The sequence below is a fragment of the Homalodisca vitripennis genome, chromosome X (assembly GCF_021130785.1).
Source record: "Homalodisca vitripennis isolate AUS2020 chromosome X, UT_GWSS_2.1, whole genome shotgun sequence".
Taxonomy (NCBI): Eukaryota; Metazoa; Arthropoda; class Insecta; order Hemiptera; family Cicadellidae; genus Homalodisca; species Homalodisca vitripennis.
This window is the reverse complement of record NC_060215.1, coordinates 36,731,802-36,749,822: the sequence shown is the minus strand read 5'-3', so window position 1 is coordinate 36,749,822 and position 18,021 is coordinate 36,731,802. Positions and strand designations below refer to the sequence as shown.

Here is an 18,021-nt window from a genome sequence, read left to right as displayed (position 1 = left end):
ATTAAGATTTTATTGGAAGTGTAGTATTACCCCCAACTTATTGATTAATGGAGCTTAAGTTAATTTGATACTTTATTTGTATAGTAGTTTAATTATGAGATATACATGGAGAGAACATGCTAATGTCCAAACTGGGTCTTTGTTGATATTGTGGACAGGTAGTTTCATGATTAAGGTACTTCTGCCTTGCTGTTCAACCTTCAGAGGTGACTGAAATCTGCCATCATTCAGCAGCTAGAGTAATACTAATTAAATTTCAATTTAAATTATAAGTTTATTGTTCGAGGTGGTTCCCAATTCTTCCTGTTTCGTTGTGAATAAATAAGCTGAGCGAGTAGTCAGATAAATCTTTTAAAACAATAGATTCATAAAAAATATTACATTTCTTCCATATCATATTTAAAGTGGTGCTAGTCCCTTATTAATTTTAAATTTTATCAGATATTTAAAATGTTAAACAAGAATCAGGGCAGTGCATGTTTTTATTGAGTCTTAGTGAAGCTGTTCAAATTTTATGGTATATCAATTGTAACTATATTATTGAAACTTTTTCCTAATATAGTAATGAGAATATTGAACCAAAATTAACTCCTATCAATCATCTCTAAATAATCAAGTACACAAGGAACGACTGACAACTACCAGAACAGTGATAAGCTCAGTCGACTGTTAACTGTCATTCACTTTGATCAAATGGGTTCAAATGCAACTTCCATGAGTAACTTTTTTGCATTGCAAAACTTGTTAAAGAAACATGTATTAAATGCTCAGTAAATAATATCTTTAACCTCAACTGATTTATTTGAACGCAACGTAACAAACACCTTAACAAAACACAAAGCATGTTTTTCAAATTAGCATAAATTTAGATCTAAATTAATTCCTCAACATTCCAAATCTATGGCTTTCCCAAAATCCACAAACCTATCATTCCTCTCCAGCCTATCGTTAGTTCTCTTGATTCACCTTGCTGGGAATGGTCTAAAGTCCTTTTTGACATTTTAATGCCATCGGTCGGAAAAACTGACCCTCATCAAAAATTCCAGGAATTTTGTGAGAAGTCAAAATCCCTGAAGTTGACTGAAACTGTCAAACTAGTAAGTTTTGACGTTGAAAGTATATTCACAGATGTACCAGTTCCAGAAACTCAAAATCATTGAATCATGTCTTAAAGAAGACCAAACACTAAATGAAAGAACTAAACTTCCTGTGCCAGTAATTGTGGAACTGTTAGAACTATGCAATCAATGCAATTATTTTTAATTAAAGGTCAAATTTACTGTCAAGATGAGGGGATGGCAATGGGTTCTCCACTGTCTCCTATTTTCGCCAATATCTGTATGGGGAAATTTCAGTAAAAAGCTTTAGCTCATTTCAAACCGAAGATTTAGTGGAGGTTTGTGGATGATACCTTTGTTGTTATAATGTGTAAAGGGTCAAAGATTGACTCTTAAGATACACCACAAGTGTCATCTGTGCACTTGAGACCACTCAGCTCTCACACACAGATTGTTTGAAGTAATGAAAGTAACCCTTGAATAAGTTTAATTGACTATCACAGGTTTTTTTAAGGATAGGCCGATCCCCTTTTAAGCCTGATTCTGTCCGACCTCATTGGCCACTGACCTGTACAAGAATCTTATCCATCAAAATAAGGGGGAGAGCTGAGTCCATAGTTTTAAACTTTTTTACATTAATTCAAAAGATATCAAAAGCATTACTTTCAACACCGGATACAATGTTACTTACAGTTCAGTCGATGATATTTGCAGTAGAATAACCTCATCGAGAAAATGAGATTTACTAAAATAATTTCAAAGAAAGCTATAAACTTGCTTATAGAGTATTTATTCAAAAACAGTTTAATAAGTGTTGGAATGTAATATATATTGAACGATAATTATAAGGATCAGACCTCTCTCCATTTTTTAAAATTTGGGTAATTTTTGATGATTAAATTTAACTACTCTATAGTAATTGTTATAAAGTTTATAATTAAAGTGGCAAATGAAGAATGTTTTTATTTACTTAGAATCCAGCAATTTTCAAATGTACACCCATGCACCAATAATAACAGTAGTCTTTATTTGTCATTTGAATTTTTACAAATCATTTACAATGTCAGAGATTACAGTATACAGCCAGGTCAATATATATTAAATACTATTTACAACTAAGAATAACAACTGAAGGAAAAAAGAACTGAATAAAATGATGTTAATTATACTAAAAGAATTTGTCCATGGTATGAAATGTGTTTGTGAAAGCGAAGAATAAAACTTATTTTTAACTTTAGTTAAATCAGGGTACAAAGTAATCATAGGCATATTAGATATTTTCAAAGATAAAATAATATGGCTATTTAAGATCTTACTTACGTGATAATATCCTATAACAGCATAACTTTTTTTGGTATCATTTATGACAATCACAATTAAATTTTAGACTATCTTGTTGGTTAAATATGTACATACTGTACAGTTGGAGGAATTAGCTGTGCTCACGGAACCCAAATACTACCCTTTCAACAAATAAATGCTACATGTGTGGCGGGTTGGTTGCGTTTACGTGCCAGCCACTGAGATGAAGGTGCAATAATCTTTTCAACATCAGTTTAAACCCACGATTTTGATTTGCTGAATAGTATCGACAAATAAGTTATTTTAAACAAACGAGACTTGAAAAATTAAAAAAATAAGTATATGTCCTATTATTGATATTATTGGAATTTTTTAATTATTTAATCTTCAGTGAATTCAATAATATTTAGTTAATTAAAATACTGGAATAAATATAATTTTGTAATAACAATAATGTAACCGTCAATGTTTGATTTTCATTCGAGTTCTTTAAACCCACAAATGGTCCTCCTCTTCTGGGCCACTGTCACTGCTGCCATCTGTACTGTATCCAAACCATCTCCAACTTATATAATAAAGGATTTTATAATGTTGTCTATCTGGGCTTCTGCGGCTACAAAGTCCTTTTAGATTTTCTCCACGTGTGTGCAGTTTACTGACCACTCTTCTGCGCCCATACTTGATATCTTGTCTTCTCAGAGAGCTTTAGCTTGAAATATAGATATGATGTATTCCTTTTAGCTACATAACCTTTGACTTCGACACAAATTATCTCAATGGATTGTGGTCTAGGTGGTAGGATGAAGTCATTAGATGTCATGACCCTCCAGCTGAACAGTTTTCTTCCAAGGGATACCGGGCATGACTTGGTTTATATAACTGCACAAGTTTGTACAGTTCAGCTATAAACATATCGTCGCTGAATGGCATTCCGTTATTTGAAAACCACGCCTCCATCTCTCTTCATACTTTTTATAGCAGGTGCCTTATCAATTTGTTTCTTGTGCTAGGGTGCGTTATTGACGATTCGTAGTGAATTTGGTCCTAAATTCAGCAACACCTTTTCCTTCATCCACTTCACAAATATTTCCCTATTCACGTTGTTGTGGTAGTCCTCACTTTGGTTGCTTACTTCAAACAGGTAAAAGCATTAGGCACAAACCCTTTCTCTCCACCCACATAAATAATTATCAGTCTCTCGCCCTTTTAAACCGGAACGTGTATCCCTCTATTTGAGCCATCAGACCAAGTTTGGTTGGATACGTAAGACGATGGTATATAAGATTCCTCTAAATAAATTATTGGGCGTATTGCTCCCCGTAATGGTGTAATGCTCTGAAATATGTTATCCTTTTCTCTCTGATTTCTGGTTTTTCAATTAAGAATTTCCTTTTGTATGCTGTCCTTCGCCAAATAAACCTCAGGTCTTTTAATATCCACCTCAAACTATTCTCACAGCCCTGGAAGTTTATTTTTTCCCTTAGCGCCTTCCTTAATAGTTTTTTAGTCTATATCCGATGTTTTATAATGTGAAATTGTACACTAGTCATCTCACTATAGACTTATCCAGTCATCTAAATAAGTAACTGTTCTACGTCATCGGCTTTTTTTGTGTAGTAAAACACTTGCCTTGCACTGATTACTAACCTTCAATTTTTAGGCTCAATGTTTATTTGAGTCACAACTCGCTCTGAAACACCAGTTGCTGGAGCATTTCTTTAACGAGCCTTCGACAACGGAATATGAACTGTTTGATGATCTATCATAAATTTATAAACATTACTCATGATTTCGAGAATTATTCTACCTTTGAATTTCGACTTTAGCTGTTCAGACATTATCAGTAACAAAGCTCCAGTAACCACCATACTCAGCACCGTCACAAAACAGACTGATTTTTAGCGAGTGCGAAGTTTGTTGTGTCAGTACGATTTCAAGAAAGGAGGCTGTTGCCAATGAGTCATAGGAAATGTTTTCGAAACGCAGTGCATAACGCTACCCCACCTATCATCACACACTCAAGATCATGCACGCCGGTAAAATCCTTGAACTGTACTAAGATCAAATAAGTATAAATTAATTACCGTTTGAATTTGTAACTGTACAAAATGATCTTTTTGACCTGCCTTGGTCATGATTCTAATCACTTTATTTTGCAGAATTAAGATATACCAATGATAAATACAGAGATTTTGACCTTAAATGGAATCTTTGATCAATACTACTAACTACTACATTCAATTTGATCATTTTATACATTTAAAGAAGCTTAATATGTATAATCTTCTCAAAATAAGAAGAGCGGTACATTGAATTCAATCAATAAAAGATATATCATCAGTATTAATATTGGTATTCATACTTTTTTCTTGGTAAATCTTTTCAGTTATGTAACAAAAGCAAACAAAATTAATATTGACAGGTTCTAACAAGGTTTATGTGAATTGGTGGGTCAGCATGACCCCACCTCCAGAATAACATTTTACTGGATAATAGTGTAGTTTACAGCATGTATAAAATTATTTATAGCCGTAAAAGGTTTACCAACAGAATATGGATTATTTGCATTAATCCACAAAAAGACAATTGTAGGTATATTAGGTGTTAATGCTAACCTTACTTTCTGAAGCCATGTCACCTCCATGTATATCTTCTCCAATGGGTTAGAAAGTAGTTTATTGTTTACTGTCAATTTGTTAAAACACAAGGAAGTTTTGACATGCTGAGCCACAACCGAGCCCTGTATTTGACCTGACCTAACCTTTTTCCCTAAATGCAGTGTTGAGTTGCAAAAGGCAAATCTTGAGGCCCAAAACCCATCAAATCCTGGGGGCAGCTCAACAGGGACCAACTCAGGTTCCTCCTCGTCCAGTGCTCCGAATCCTCTAGCCAGTGCCATCCCTCTGGCTCAACTTCTCTCTAAACCTGGAGCCCTGAATGCCCTTTCATCCTTGTCTGCGCTTGGAGGTCTCACAGAATTCCTAGGAGGAAACGGCTCTTCAGTGCAGACCACAGGTGTCCATCGATCCAAGAATTTCCAACCACGAGTGCGCAGTCCAGGGGGACATTCTGTAAATGATCCAAAATCTAGGAATGAGCGCAACAAATTTGCGCCCTATTAGATTGTTACAAATAACCATTTAATTTAACCCACCAGTGGGTGCATGGCGATCTTTTAGACTGCATAGTTACTAATTTATTGGTTGTTTATTTTCTCATTCCTTGTACTTGTTTTGGTGAGTCTATGAAAATGGTGAAGGGTTCGGGCATGACCTACGTGCAGTCAGTATTTTTGTCTTCGCAGAATAAAGAGCGTGGTCTTTCCCATTGCACATATTCCACTAAATAAACTGCTATGTTTTGTTTATAACTTCTTAAGTATAATAGTTTCATGTGAATAAAAACCACTTATATGTTCGATAGTGTACAAAATAAAGACATATAAAAAAAACTAAAACCCAATGCGATACCTGTGAGGCCTACATATGCAGAGAGCACACAAAAATTTGATGCGTATACCATCCTAATGATTAGGAAGAAAAACATGAGTGATGGATGGTATTTCTTATAATTAATACTGAAAGACATACTTAGCACCACGTTCAGTGTGTAAACAAAATTTAATAGCAGCTAAAGTACCAAAAGTGTCAACTAGCAAAGTATCCATTCGTCCACTGGTGGGATAATAGATTTGTATATACATTGTATTAGTCATTTTCATTTGTTTTATTTTAAAGAATCTATTTGGAGTCCACTGTTCTTTATAAATCTAAACTACCAGTTCTGCTTTTTCAAATAAGACACAGCAACATCTTTAACAATCTTGGTTATTTTTTTTTAACCTATGTTAGTGCACATAAGAAATAATATATTATGTATTGTTTTAATGTTTTTATCTATTTACATTTTAATATTGCAAATTTATTTTTGTGTTTTTCAAGCACGTCATTCAAATTTGTAAATTGTGATTAAAACATAGTTTATGAAATTGATATAGACATGCTTTATGAACTCTAAAAAATTTGTTTGACATATAGGGTTTTATACTAATACATTTGTTTGAAAATCAAATTTAGAATCTTGCTTGTTATGCTTTCGTACAGTTTGAGCAACCAGCATGTCTTTGATTGAATGAGCTGTTTCTTAATGCGTATGTTCATTTCTGCGTGATGACATAGCCTATCTCACCAGAAAATACTGTACAACCTTAAATTTTTTTTTTTATATATATATCATTTTGTTTGTGAAAGCTTTTATATTATTTTTCTAAAGATTAGCCAGATTACTTTCTGAAAACTGTTATTCAAATTAAATTACTTATAATGCTAAGAAAATTGTGAAAACATTCAAAAATCTGCATCTCCTTAAGCATTTTAACTTGTTTTTATTTCATTCTCATATCTAGAAAAGCATTTATAAATTAATAATTTTTTGACAAAATGCATCTGTTTGTTTTTACTATTTGTTTTTATGCATGATTGCTTTTACTGTTTATTTTGTAGTTACATGGTCGTGTTTCATATGATTTTGTTTTAGGAAAATATCTTGACTTAATTATTTGAGCTATACAAATCTGTAATTTTTGAAGTATTTTATTGAAATTGTATGTGTTGATTTCTATGAACCGAGTCCAGTTTTAAAAGTATATTTTTCTCTATTATATAGACACTTGAAGTCTATGTATAGAAGTGTATGAGCCCTTTCACTTTTACTATTCTTGCTGTAACAGCTCATTTGTTCATGTATAAAGGAAGCAATTTACTTTATAACTTTTTATTTAATGTTATTGATTGTTTTTAAGTGGTTTCCTTAATACCAAAAGTCATTAGTAAATGTAGGAAAATACCAAATAATTTAGTTTGTTCTTATATATTATCTTATAATTTGGATACTTTCTTCTATTTCTTTTTATATGTAAAAGCATATATTTTCTGTCACATGCTGTAGAAGTAAGCAATATTTTTTTCCTTTATCATTTGTTAATGATTTATTTAGAATATTTTTTGTTCACTATGAAAATTGTACAGTTTTATTATGGTAGGTCAGTTTATCCTACGTTTTTATTAATAAAATACTATATTCCATTATAAAAATATGTAAGACCTTTTCATTTAGTCCTAAACTCCTCCTCAGCCATCATCCTATTCTATTGCTTTATCCTCTCACCTACCAAATATTTATTTTGAATATACAGAAATTTAAAGACTTTTTACTTACATTCTTGTTTATAAACCATTTTGATTTTTCCCTGTGGATAAAAATCTAGCGTTTCATTATTCAATTACTTTTTTTTAGATTTAATGGAATTGTGAAGGCAGAAATTGTAAAAAAATAAAATTAATTTTTTATTTAATATTTTGTTAAAGGATTTGTTTAAGCTTCTAAGCTGCTTAATTACTAACTTGTACTTAATTCTCACACTTGTTTCTTATAGAATAGAAACAATTCGTTGGGCCTATGGCATTATTGCTGAATTATTTCTCACCAAATCAACAATGAAGAATATTTTTAACATGTTTACATAATTTTTAATTACAGGTTTAATATTCTGAGGATCCTACATTTGATTCTTGAACAATACTTAGGTTACGTCATCGGAAGAGCAATCTGTTCTTTTTGAATCCCTGTTTTGATAATAATATAGGGTCAGCATTGTGATACCAGTGCCTGTCCTCTTATACAAGGGAGGGCTGTCCAGAAAGTATTCGATATTTGACAACTACTCCTTATTTATGTCAACAACTGTTATCAAATTCACCATCTCTCTACCCTCCTGCTTGCACCGAGGTTAGCTCTCATTCACACCCTTAATAATTCAAATGTCAGTTAGTTTTAAGTGTGTGTGCTTTACAAGCATTTTTCCCCTCAAAAGTTACAGAACATGTGGATCAGCGAGTGTGCAATAAGTGTTTTTCAACTCTCTCTGTAGAAATGTGCCCCCTGCGAGTTCAGCCACTAGCTTACACCGGCATGCGGTTCAGCATCAGTGTTGAATTGTTGCTTAACGAGCCACATTTTTGTCACTGGGAACAGATGTTAGTTGCTCTGGGCCAAATCCGGACCAGTGGCAGATGATTGAAAACTCCCTATCCAAAACCATCTAAGAGCTCTTGGGTACAGTTGGCAATGTGTGGATGAGAGTTGTTGTGGGGAAACAAAACTTTTTGTTAAGTTTTCCCTGACTCTTGTTTTATATCTCACGTCTGTAGTTTCTGAGTGTTTGGCAATACATCTCCAAGTTGTAAGTTTGCCCGCGTTCATAAAAATCAACAAAAATCACTCCTTAAGCATCTCGAAACATAGTAGGTATGATTTTTGATTGAAGACAGCATTTTCAGACACTTCCTCGGTTTCTTGGGTGAATACTTGTGTCCCTATTCTATTGACTTCCATTTTGTTTTACAGTTGACGTGCTTTACCAAGTCTCATTACTGGGAAACACTCACGACTGAATGTAGGATCACTCTTACGCCAAGGTGGCAGCGCTAGTCCCATCCATTGCTGTGTCATGTCAAAACGTCTGTTACTTTCTGGACAGCCCTTGTGTATACCCACTTGGAAGTTGGTCGAAGTTATAGAAAAACAGGAAAATCAATGTTCATGTTTTAAATTTTTGGGTTCCAAGAATATTTAATCACTGGCAGTGTAACAAAACCAACGGGAACACTTGTTTTGTCATAGTTCACTGAATTTTTTGTTTATTTGGTACTAACTAAAACAATGTATGGTACGAAAATAAATGTTATTATTGTATTTATATACAATAGTAATGTATCATATGCCTGCTCTTTGTCATTAATAATGAATTTTTACCATAATTATTTTTTGGAAAAATCTAATTGTTTTAATGTAAAAATTGTTTATTTACAACTAAACAACTTATACACTTAATACAATACTATCATTTTATATGCAACGCACAAATGGAGCAATCTATTGTTACATTTTGAATGTTGTGGGATTTATTTGCATTAAAAAAGGAAATTTTTTTACCAAATATAAGTTATGAATACATGATCAATAGATATATAATAATGATATCCATTTCTAACTCATTTACATTTCTAAAATTTTTATTTTCAATTAATTCATTGATTGTTATATAATGATTCAATCACCATAAAATTATATGTATTTTTTTATTAAAAGGAAGTAATTTAATTATTTTGCCAAAATGTTAGTAATGGACTTTTAAAATTTCATAAAGTAAAAGAAATAAATATAACTATTGTTTTTTTCTAATACAATTCTTTACTCTCATGTTTACTAAACATATCAGCAATATGTTCTTGTACATAGTGTTTTTTTGATCAGAAGTTTATATTCATCCCCAGGATTAGTATTGCACAGTACGATCTAGCTTGAACAAGCTTAGACATACAATTGTTAGAATTAAGTATGGCATATAAAACTTAAGTAACTATAAAATGGTTTTTGAAACAGTGCCTTGCTATTTTTTTATGAATTAAGTACAACACTTTTTTACTCTTCCATGAAACAAATTCAAAGTTTAGGTATTTTAGTACATAAGGGAAAGTTACCATCTATAAAGTTGTATGCTTTTGTTTCCCATAGTCCTGAAAAATGCACACCTTTGAACACCATATTAAATGTTAAAAACACTAAAATAATTGTTCTTATCTCAGGACTAAAAAGTATACATGGTAAAATCAATTCAGAATGTAAAAAAATTCATTAGCTTTCTATTACATAATAGGAAATTATTTATTCTTGTAAATTTAACTGGAATAAGGATAATGTTAACAAACATTTTCGTTCTAATTACAAGTTATGTAGAGTAAAACATTTTGGATGACAGATTTAACTATTTGATGATTTCAAGTTAATGACACTGGTTATTAACTAAAATATTCATAAATTTCTAGTAAGAAAGTTATGTATTAACAGAATATTAAAATATAATTGTGTAATAAACATAGGCGGTTATAGTATGCTCCAATATTGAAATGAGTTTTTCATTAAGACACTAAAAATATTTGTCTTTTTTGGTGCAGCTACTTTTTTTATTCTTATTGATAGGTTATTCTATTATTGTTGATTAAAAGCTAATAAGTGTCTGATGTATTAACAATTGTAAAATTGAAATGGATAAATAAACTTAAAAATTATTTATGCCATGCCATAACTCATTCAGAAGTTAGGCCTAGACTTCACTTATTCTTGTGTTAAATTTGTTTTTTGAAACATTTCACTGTAAAACCAATCAAAAAATCACAATCAAATTGAGTATAAAAATGCATTTCTTAAAAATTCTGGTGATATATGGACAAAATAATAACTAAAAAAGATATTAAGGTCTGCCAACCTACAATCCCACGGCACATTCTCTCAACCCAAGTTAGTATGATTTTAGTTTTTGTACAATCCCTTGTCCTGGAAGATGTTCCCAATCATTTCCCAGGGACTCCTCAAGATGCCTCAGACCTTAACGGTTCTTCCAGAGTCTTCCTGTTGTAGGTCTTCAAACCCGGTAAGCACCATCCTTTTCTAATCCTCAATTACTGTAGTCTACCTGTATAATAATCTGAACCTTCCAATAAATCAAATGTCGTGGTTTCTCTACATTGTGTAAAACAAGTAACTGGTCAGTAACAAGTCAGAAGTGAATATACATGGTAACTCAGTGTGACCTCCCAATGCAACTGTAGTTTGCCAGTGAACCATTTTTAAGCCACGAACAATGTTGAATTCATAAATGTTTTGTTTGCAAATCAGAGATGGCCAATTCCAACATTTGTTTTGATTCTGAATTACATTATGATTCTCTGTATATTAATAACAATGAATTTATATAGTGTATCACAAAACTGTCATGTTATGTCAGGAAAAATGCACAAAGTTGGAATAATTACAAAAAAAGACACATACCAAAAATGAATGTGTTCTAAATGGTTACAAGCCTTTGTTAGCCTTCTTTAAACTTCATTGAGAAGTTTTATAGTGTATAATAATATTGTTGTGAACATTATTTTATATGTTACTACACAACTTAAAAAAACTACTGACGTCACTATTCATGGTTAACTAGTTAAAATAGCTGTTTATTCTCAATAATATATCAAACACTCAATAATACTCTGTTATTACTATTTAACACACTCAGTTTAAAAGTCTGTTACAAGGCAGTAATTAAACAGTCGTAGGTAAAAAATGTGATTCTGGTTTGAAATGTATGTCTATTTCATTTGATAGATTTGATTCCAAACCCGTAATATATTTGTATACTCTCTTCATTTACCACAATTCAAATCATTGTCCAAAATTAATTACTTATGAATATTCAAATTTATTGATGTGCAGCTCCTAAGGTTGTTCAATTCTATTGATCCTTAGAGAAAGGATTGATGTATGTCAGTTCCAGCCAATAATTACTATCCAGTGAGTTGTTTCTTTGTCAATTGTTTATTGAGCATGAAATATCAAATTTATAAATTGTTCCTATTTCATTAATTGATTTGGAATGTGAATTTGTATCAGTTGAATTGATTGTCCTTGTTGGGACGCGATAGTTTACGGCACAAGGTTTTATTTATGAGGCTCTACAATCACATTGGGCTGTGCAGTTCATATTTATTGTATTTTCATAATTCTTCATTTCCAGCTCCCCACCTTACTGTGCTGCAATCAGATTTAATACAATAATTAAGTACCTGATATTATCAAAAGCCCATATAATTTGCTTTATAATTTAATTGGAATTAATTAATGAGTCACGTGTCTAAAAATTGTTTATACCTCCATGAATGGAATGATTTCAAAATCTGAATTGGCCCATCTCTTGTAGAAATTAAAATTTTGCATTTACACAAGATGTTAAATTGAAAACTCTGCATATAATAAATATTTTGTTGTTATTGAAAGGATAACACGATTTTGGACATTTTCCTCTGTTGTATGTCTTACGTATAATGATGGCCAATGTCTGATATCATGTTATCCTTTCAAATCATCTATCATCATTAAAGACTAAGCAAAGAATTATTGTTGTTATTGCACTTTTAATTTCTTTTTGTTTTATAGTATTCATACATTTGTTTTTATTTCTCCTTTAACACCCAACCCCACCCCCTGTAGTATGTTTTGGCAGGCTGGTTCCATTAAAAACATGTCCAAGGCATTAATCCTCCTTATCTGTCAAAGCATTCCCAAATTCTTTTAATGTTATAGAAAGAATCTATACTATATATTCTTAAACTTACAGTATATTTGTTTTAGTTTGGATAGGAGCTGTCCAGCATAACATAACCCTGCTATGGCCTATATTAACACACATAAACTGAGAAGTTGGTGTCGCAAACTTTGTTATGACTTAATTTGAATTTTTAAGTTCCTACCTTTTATTTAATGAGACACTTAAACTTAAATATCTTGTTATGTTGAAGCCTTTGGGGAGATCTTCAAGACGTTAATATTTATAGACTGACTTGTAGTTGCTGGTTTCCACAACTACTTTTCATATCTGGTTAGTGTGAAATATATGATTTAACTGTACAGGACATGTCAGTTGTATGCTTTGTACTCAGATGACTGAGATGATTGTCTCAGTCAACAGGAATAGTTGTGTGCTTTGTACACAAGGTATTTGTATGTGATTTATCTGTACAGATGTAAATTGTACTATTGTAATAGAGGAGTACATACGTTGTTTACTCTGTATATACACAATGTATTCTGATTGATGTGAATTGTGTGCTCTGTTTTTACAGGAGATGTGAGTTTTGTGTTATGTATATAAGTGACTGAGATGTGTGCTTTGTCTGGACAGATATAAATTGTGTACCCTGTCTATACAAATGAAATTACATGTGTTGTATCCTCTCTCTGTACAGAAAACAAAATGTGATGTGTACTCTGTCTGTACAGGATATCAATGGAGACTGCTGGAATGCCGATGCCAGGGTACCACTATATTGCCCCGAACCACATTGTCAAGGCTCCTATCCATTAATGAGCTGTGGTGCCCTTTCATTCAGGAACCATCACCACCTCAGTGGTTCCGTCAGGTTATGTTAATATCTTCGGTTTTGGCCACACACATTAATCAAAGGATGAAGAAGGGAACAAAACCAAAGATTTGTTTGTTACTTTTTATAATTATTATAAACTATTATTTTGTGTTAAATTACTGATATTTATTTATAGTAACTTTTGTTTGTTATCGTATTTGTACGTATTTTTTACGTAGCTTCGTTTTTTGTGATTTATTTTTTGTTGATTATTAAAGAGTATATTGTGCTAAAGTAATTAATTGTTACGCTGTCTAAATTAATGTGATCAGAGTGCAACATGAAATTTCATGTATCGGTTTGTAACTTATTGTAGACTATGCATTTTCTCTGAAACATTTTAAATGTGCAATAAATAAAACTTGGTTCTCTTATGTGTTATTGTTCGATAGTCTAGGCCTGGTGCGGTTCTGAGACCGCAGGAGGTAGTTGTGTACATATGAAAGTGATCTGTTAGAATTTATTTGAATCACCCATAAAGACATTGTTTTAAATTGCCATTTTTGTCTTCCTTTGTAAATATTCATCTTCTTAAGACAAATAATCCAGGGAGCTGGATTTTTTAAATGACTTTTTGTATATTTGTCAAAACGATACTTAGGGAACGTGGAAAGTTGTACAAAGGTTCAACATGATAGATTAACGCAATTAACATTATTTTAGTAGAGATGTATCAAAACCCAAACAGTATCTTAAGGATATCTTGGATTAACATACTTGTGATAAATTCTATTTTAAGTAATAATAACCCTAAGTTACATTCTTAGACGTATGCTTCCAGTATGTATCAAATTAAACAATAATATATGTGCCAAATTTATTCATGCTATTAAATAGCTATCTATTGAAATTTTTGTAACTCATGTGCCAAATTTTATTCCCGATGCTCATCATGAAGATTTGTTAATACTCAGTACTGTACTTATTGTATCCTGTGATTTAGTTGTGTACATAGTCTTATGTTCACCTCACCTAACATATCCGTTAATCGAGTGTCGTAGTTATTAATTAATCCGTTTGTTTTTGAAACTGCTCTGGAAAGGATTTTTTTGATCTCTGTAATATTTATTAGGGACAAAAGAAAGACTCTTAATTTTACTTTGATTAGACAATCAATAGAATTAGAATATCAGTGTTTGTGTTAGCAATTTGTGTAACTTGGCATTCTTAGCATGTTGCTCTATCTGACAGATCAATAATAATAAGATGTGATAACACTGTCATCGGGCATTACTATGTTCGACTGTTCTGTACATAGGTTAGCTAGTCTCGTCTCTGCATGTTATCATGCTTTCATGCTCAGTGGCTCGCTTGGACTCAGCTAAACCCTCTCTTTTTTTCTCATCAACCAAATTTTCAGGTAATCTGCAACTGAGGCTGTGAAGAAGATGATAGGTATTATAATGTTTTTCTTATATATATATATAAATATATACATTTTAAATGTATATGATATTTTGATATTTTGACAATAATACACCTTCTGGATTGTGGACTTAGAAGAGCATTAATCTATAAGCTCTTGGATTTTTAATTAAAGAAATAAAAATTAAATTAACAGGTTGAATTGTACAATGATCTAAGACCAAAAGTTATTTCCATTCACGTGTATATGATATTGCACTTACTTACTTACTTTCAAGGTGGAGTCAATGTTGAATCAGATATTTAAGAATTAATCATGTCTTCTAAGTATTGGTTGAGTCATGAAATAACTCAAACGCTCTTGAAAGTACAGTAAGTAAACCAGCTAATAATTTAATGTAATTTTAGCTCAGATATACGTGATAACTTGTTTTAATCTGTTATAATATCACGATACTGATACCAAAGGAGTTTCTTATCGAAAGGTAGTAACAAGATATCAGATCAATGGTCCATCATAGAAGGAGTTATTTTATTTTTCTACATATTATGGTTAATGAAAGTTATATTTATTGTACAAATAAATAAATTATCCCACACCTACATTGATTAACAAACCGGCTTGCCCTGAGCATGGAGCTTTATTCGCACCCATATTGTTGTATATATGTGTTGCGCACGTATATATATTTATTTATATATATATATATATATATATAAAATACCCCCTCCCCACCCTGCCGAAAGCTACCAGGCACGGCTATGTCAGTTAAAATGTTTTTTTCCACATAATCAACCTGAGCAACTAATTTTTATGATACTTGATTTCAAACAAGTTTTTTTCTTGCTTGTTACATTGAAAGTTGGTTATGTTTTCATATATAATGTATGAACGATTAATATAAATGTAATATTTTATATGTGACTGGTTATTTTACTTTTGCTAGGTTTTTTAACAGAAATAATGTTTTACAAAGAGATATTTCACTACCTGATTCTTGTAAGGAAGAAAAAGTCAAAGTATGGTAAATAACAAAGACAATAAAACACTATAGTTAAATTAAAATTATATAACATAACTAGGGCAAAAAGTTCAGAAAATTATAATTTCTCACATAGGAAAAAAATAAAACTTCTTAGAAACAAAAGTGTGGAAGACAACTGAAGTGTGCATGAGAACTTAAACATTAATTGCGTTAATATATTAAAATTGGTTGATCAGTAAGTGGAAATTAATCTGAGTAAAAATCAATGAAATATTAATCAACTTTCAATGCAGTATGTGTTTAAGGTAAAAGTTCTAAATTATTATAACCACCACCATCCCAATTCGAAAACCAAATAATATTCCTCGGAACGCTTACAAGACAAATTGAATTTTTTGTATTTGCAGCTACCTTTTCGTCTCAGGTATATTTCTCATAATTTTTCCTTAAAATTTTGTTATTCTAATAACCTTTTTGTTGTTTTGACTTCTCAACTCAAGACTTTTCTAAAGAGATAATCATTACGCGGCCATAATATGTGTTGTGCGTTTCAGTTTCATTTCACTGTCTTATAATGTTGTTCTTAATGTCTATTTTTGTACTATTGATTGTTTTTTTTTACTTTTTGAGTAGTTTTTGTAGCACACCAAATAAAGCCTTTTGTTTGCTTCCTGTTACAACATTATTTGCTACACGCCTTCTAAACAACAGGGTCTCAAAACGACAAACGTAAGTAATTAGTTATTATAAGAGCACTAGGACCGTGTCTTTCAAGCATAATTCGTCGCAAACGCTTGTGCAATGATTATTGTTTGATATAAATGCGCGCACGATCCATCGGACCGTGGATTGAACCTTTAAGGTTTGGAGTAGTGAATACAATGACGACTGATTTATTTGTTATTTAATGAAATAAAATTATACTAGTCATATATTGGATAAGCGTATATATATTAGGGGTTATACGGGAGGGGAGAGTTCTTTCTATGTAATGCAGTTACTGTTTTCTTTATCAGTGTAGTACACAGTATTGTGAAGGCTTTATTTATAGATCTGCCAAGAGTACTGTATTCACATTAATATTGTATTGAGTACTGTATTTATTATGTAATAGAGCGCTTATTGGTAATATTGTAGTCATGGTGTTACAAACATCTCACATATCCCTGTTAGACATATCCCTAGCATATCGGACTCTACCCACATATCTTATAGAATTAAGTTTGTCTCTATTTTGTCTAGTATTATAAATACCATTGTTAGTTATCGTTTGAGATGGTAGTTTAATTGTTAGCATGTCACGTTAAAGATTTTCATCAAAAATTTAAAGATTCCATTTTAGCGGAGTCTTGTTCTTATATATCAGAAGATCCATATCCCTAAAAGTATCCTGTAACACCATGATAGTGAGTCAGCTAAAGCCGAAATTAAAAGGTTTTTTCCAATCCTAGGGGAACAGAATATCTAAAAATTATATAGTTTTTGAATTTGAATTTTTATAAATTTGATAACAACTTTTGTATGTTATCTGATGAACACGTTTCCCTTGTTATTTGTCTGTAATGCAGTGGGGCAATAAATTTATATGAGTATTAAAAGACAAAGTTTTATTTTGTATTTAATAATTTGTGTACTATTAGTGGCACAGATGTCTCCAGTAATACCTTAAGTTATGTTAGATTATACTTATAATAATACTAAGAAACAATTGTACTGTTTTTTAGCCTTATTTGGTTAAATAAAAGTGTGTATATTTAAAATGTAATTTATTCACCTGCTTATTCAAATGTTGACTGGATTTTTAGTTTGTATTGGAAAGATACCTAGGATGGATGGGAATGATTAATTCCCTAATCGAAACAAGATATTTATTTTTACAGGGTAACAAGAAAAATCTTTTATTTCGATGAAGAGGTTCACTTATATTAATATTTTGTTAATCAAGTAGATCTGATTTAAATTGATTACAATTTTCATTCACTACTGCTGAATGTTTATATTAGTATATTAATCTAAAGTGTAAGTGATTGGTAAGTGGCGATTTTGGTCTCATTGAGAAATTTAAGGACTCTTTTCTGGATGTTTATCTTTAACTAGAGTTATTTAGCCTGTGTTCTAGTTTCTTCTTTGATTCAGTTTTATAAGCTGATTTTAGATCTTCGTGACTCCCATAGATTATTGACCAGGAGAACCTTCTGCATTTGCATGGTTCTTTGCCATGCAAGGAGCCTGATCTTAGATGACAGAAACACCTCTCTGTTCAACTACTGTTACATTCATATG

At 31.5% G+C, this 18,021-nt stretch overlaps 1 protein-coding gene across 12 annotated transcripts in view; it reads left to right on the top strand.

Moving 5' to 3' along the window:
* Window positions 1-17,498, top strand: part of LOC124368910 (poly(rC)-binding protein 3-like) — a 293,457-nt gene extending 275,959 nt beyond the window's left edge. For 9 of the 12 annotated variants that reach the window (XM_046826443.1, XM_046826450.1, XM_046826449.1 and 6 more), the window contains one exon: window positions 5,140-7,455. In XM_046826443.1, the coding sequence (XP_046682399.1) occupies window positions 5,140-5,482 (343 nt within the window). In that variant the 3' untranslated portion in view covers window positions 5,483-7,455. Of the gene's footprint in view, window positions 1-5,139; window positions 7,456-13,244 lie in introns of those variants that run through there. The other 3 variants (XM_046826452.1, XM_046826453.1, XM_046826451.1) reach the window with 1 other exon arrangement.
* Window positions 17,499-18,021: the final 523 nt, after the last annotated feature.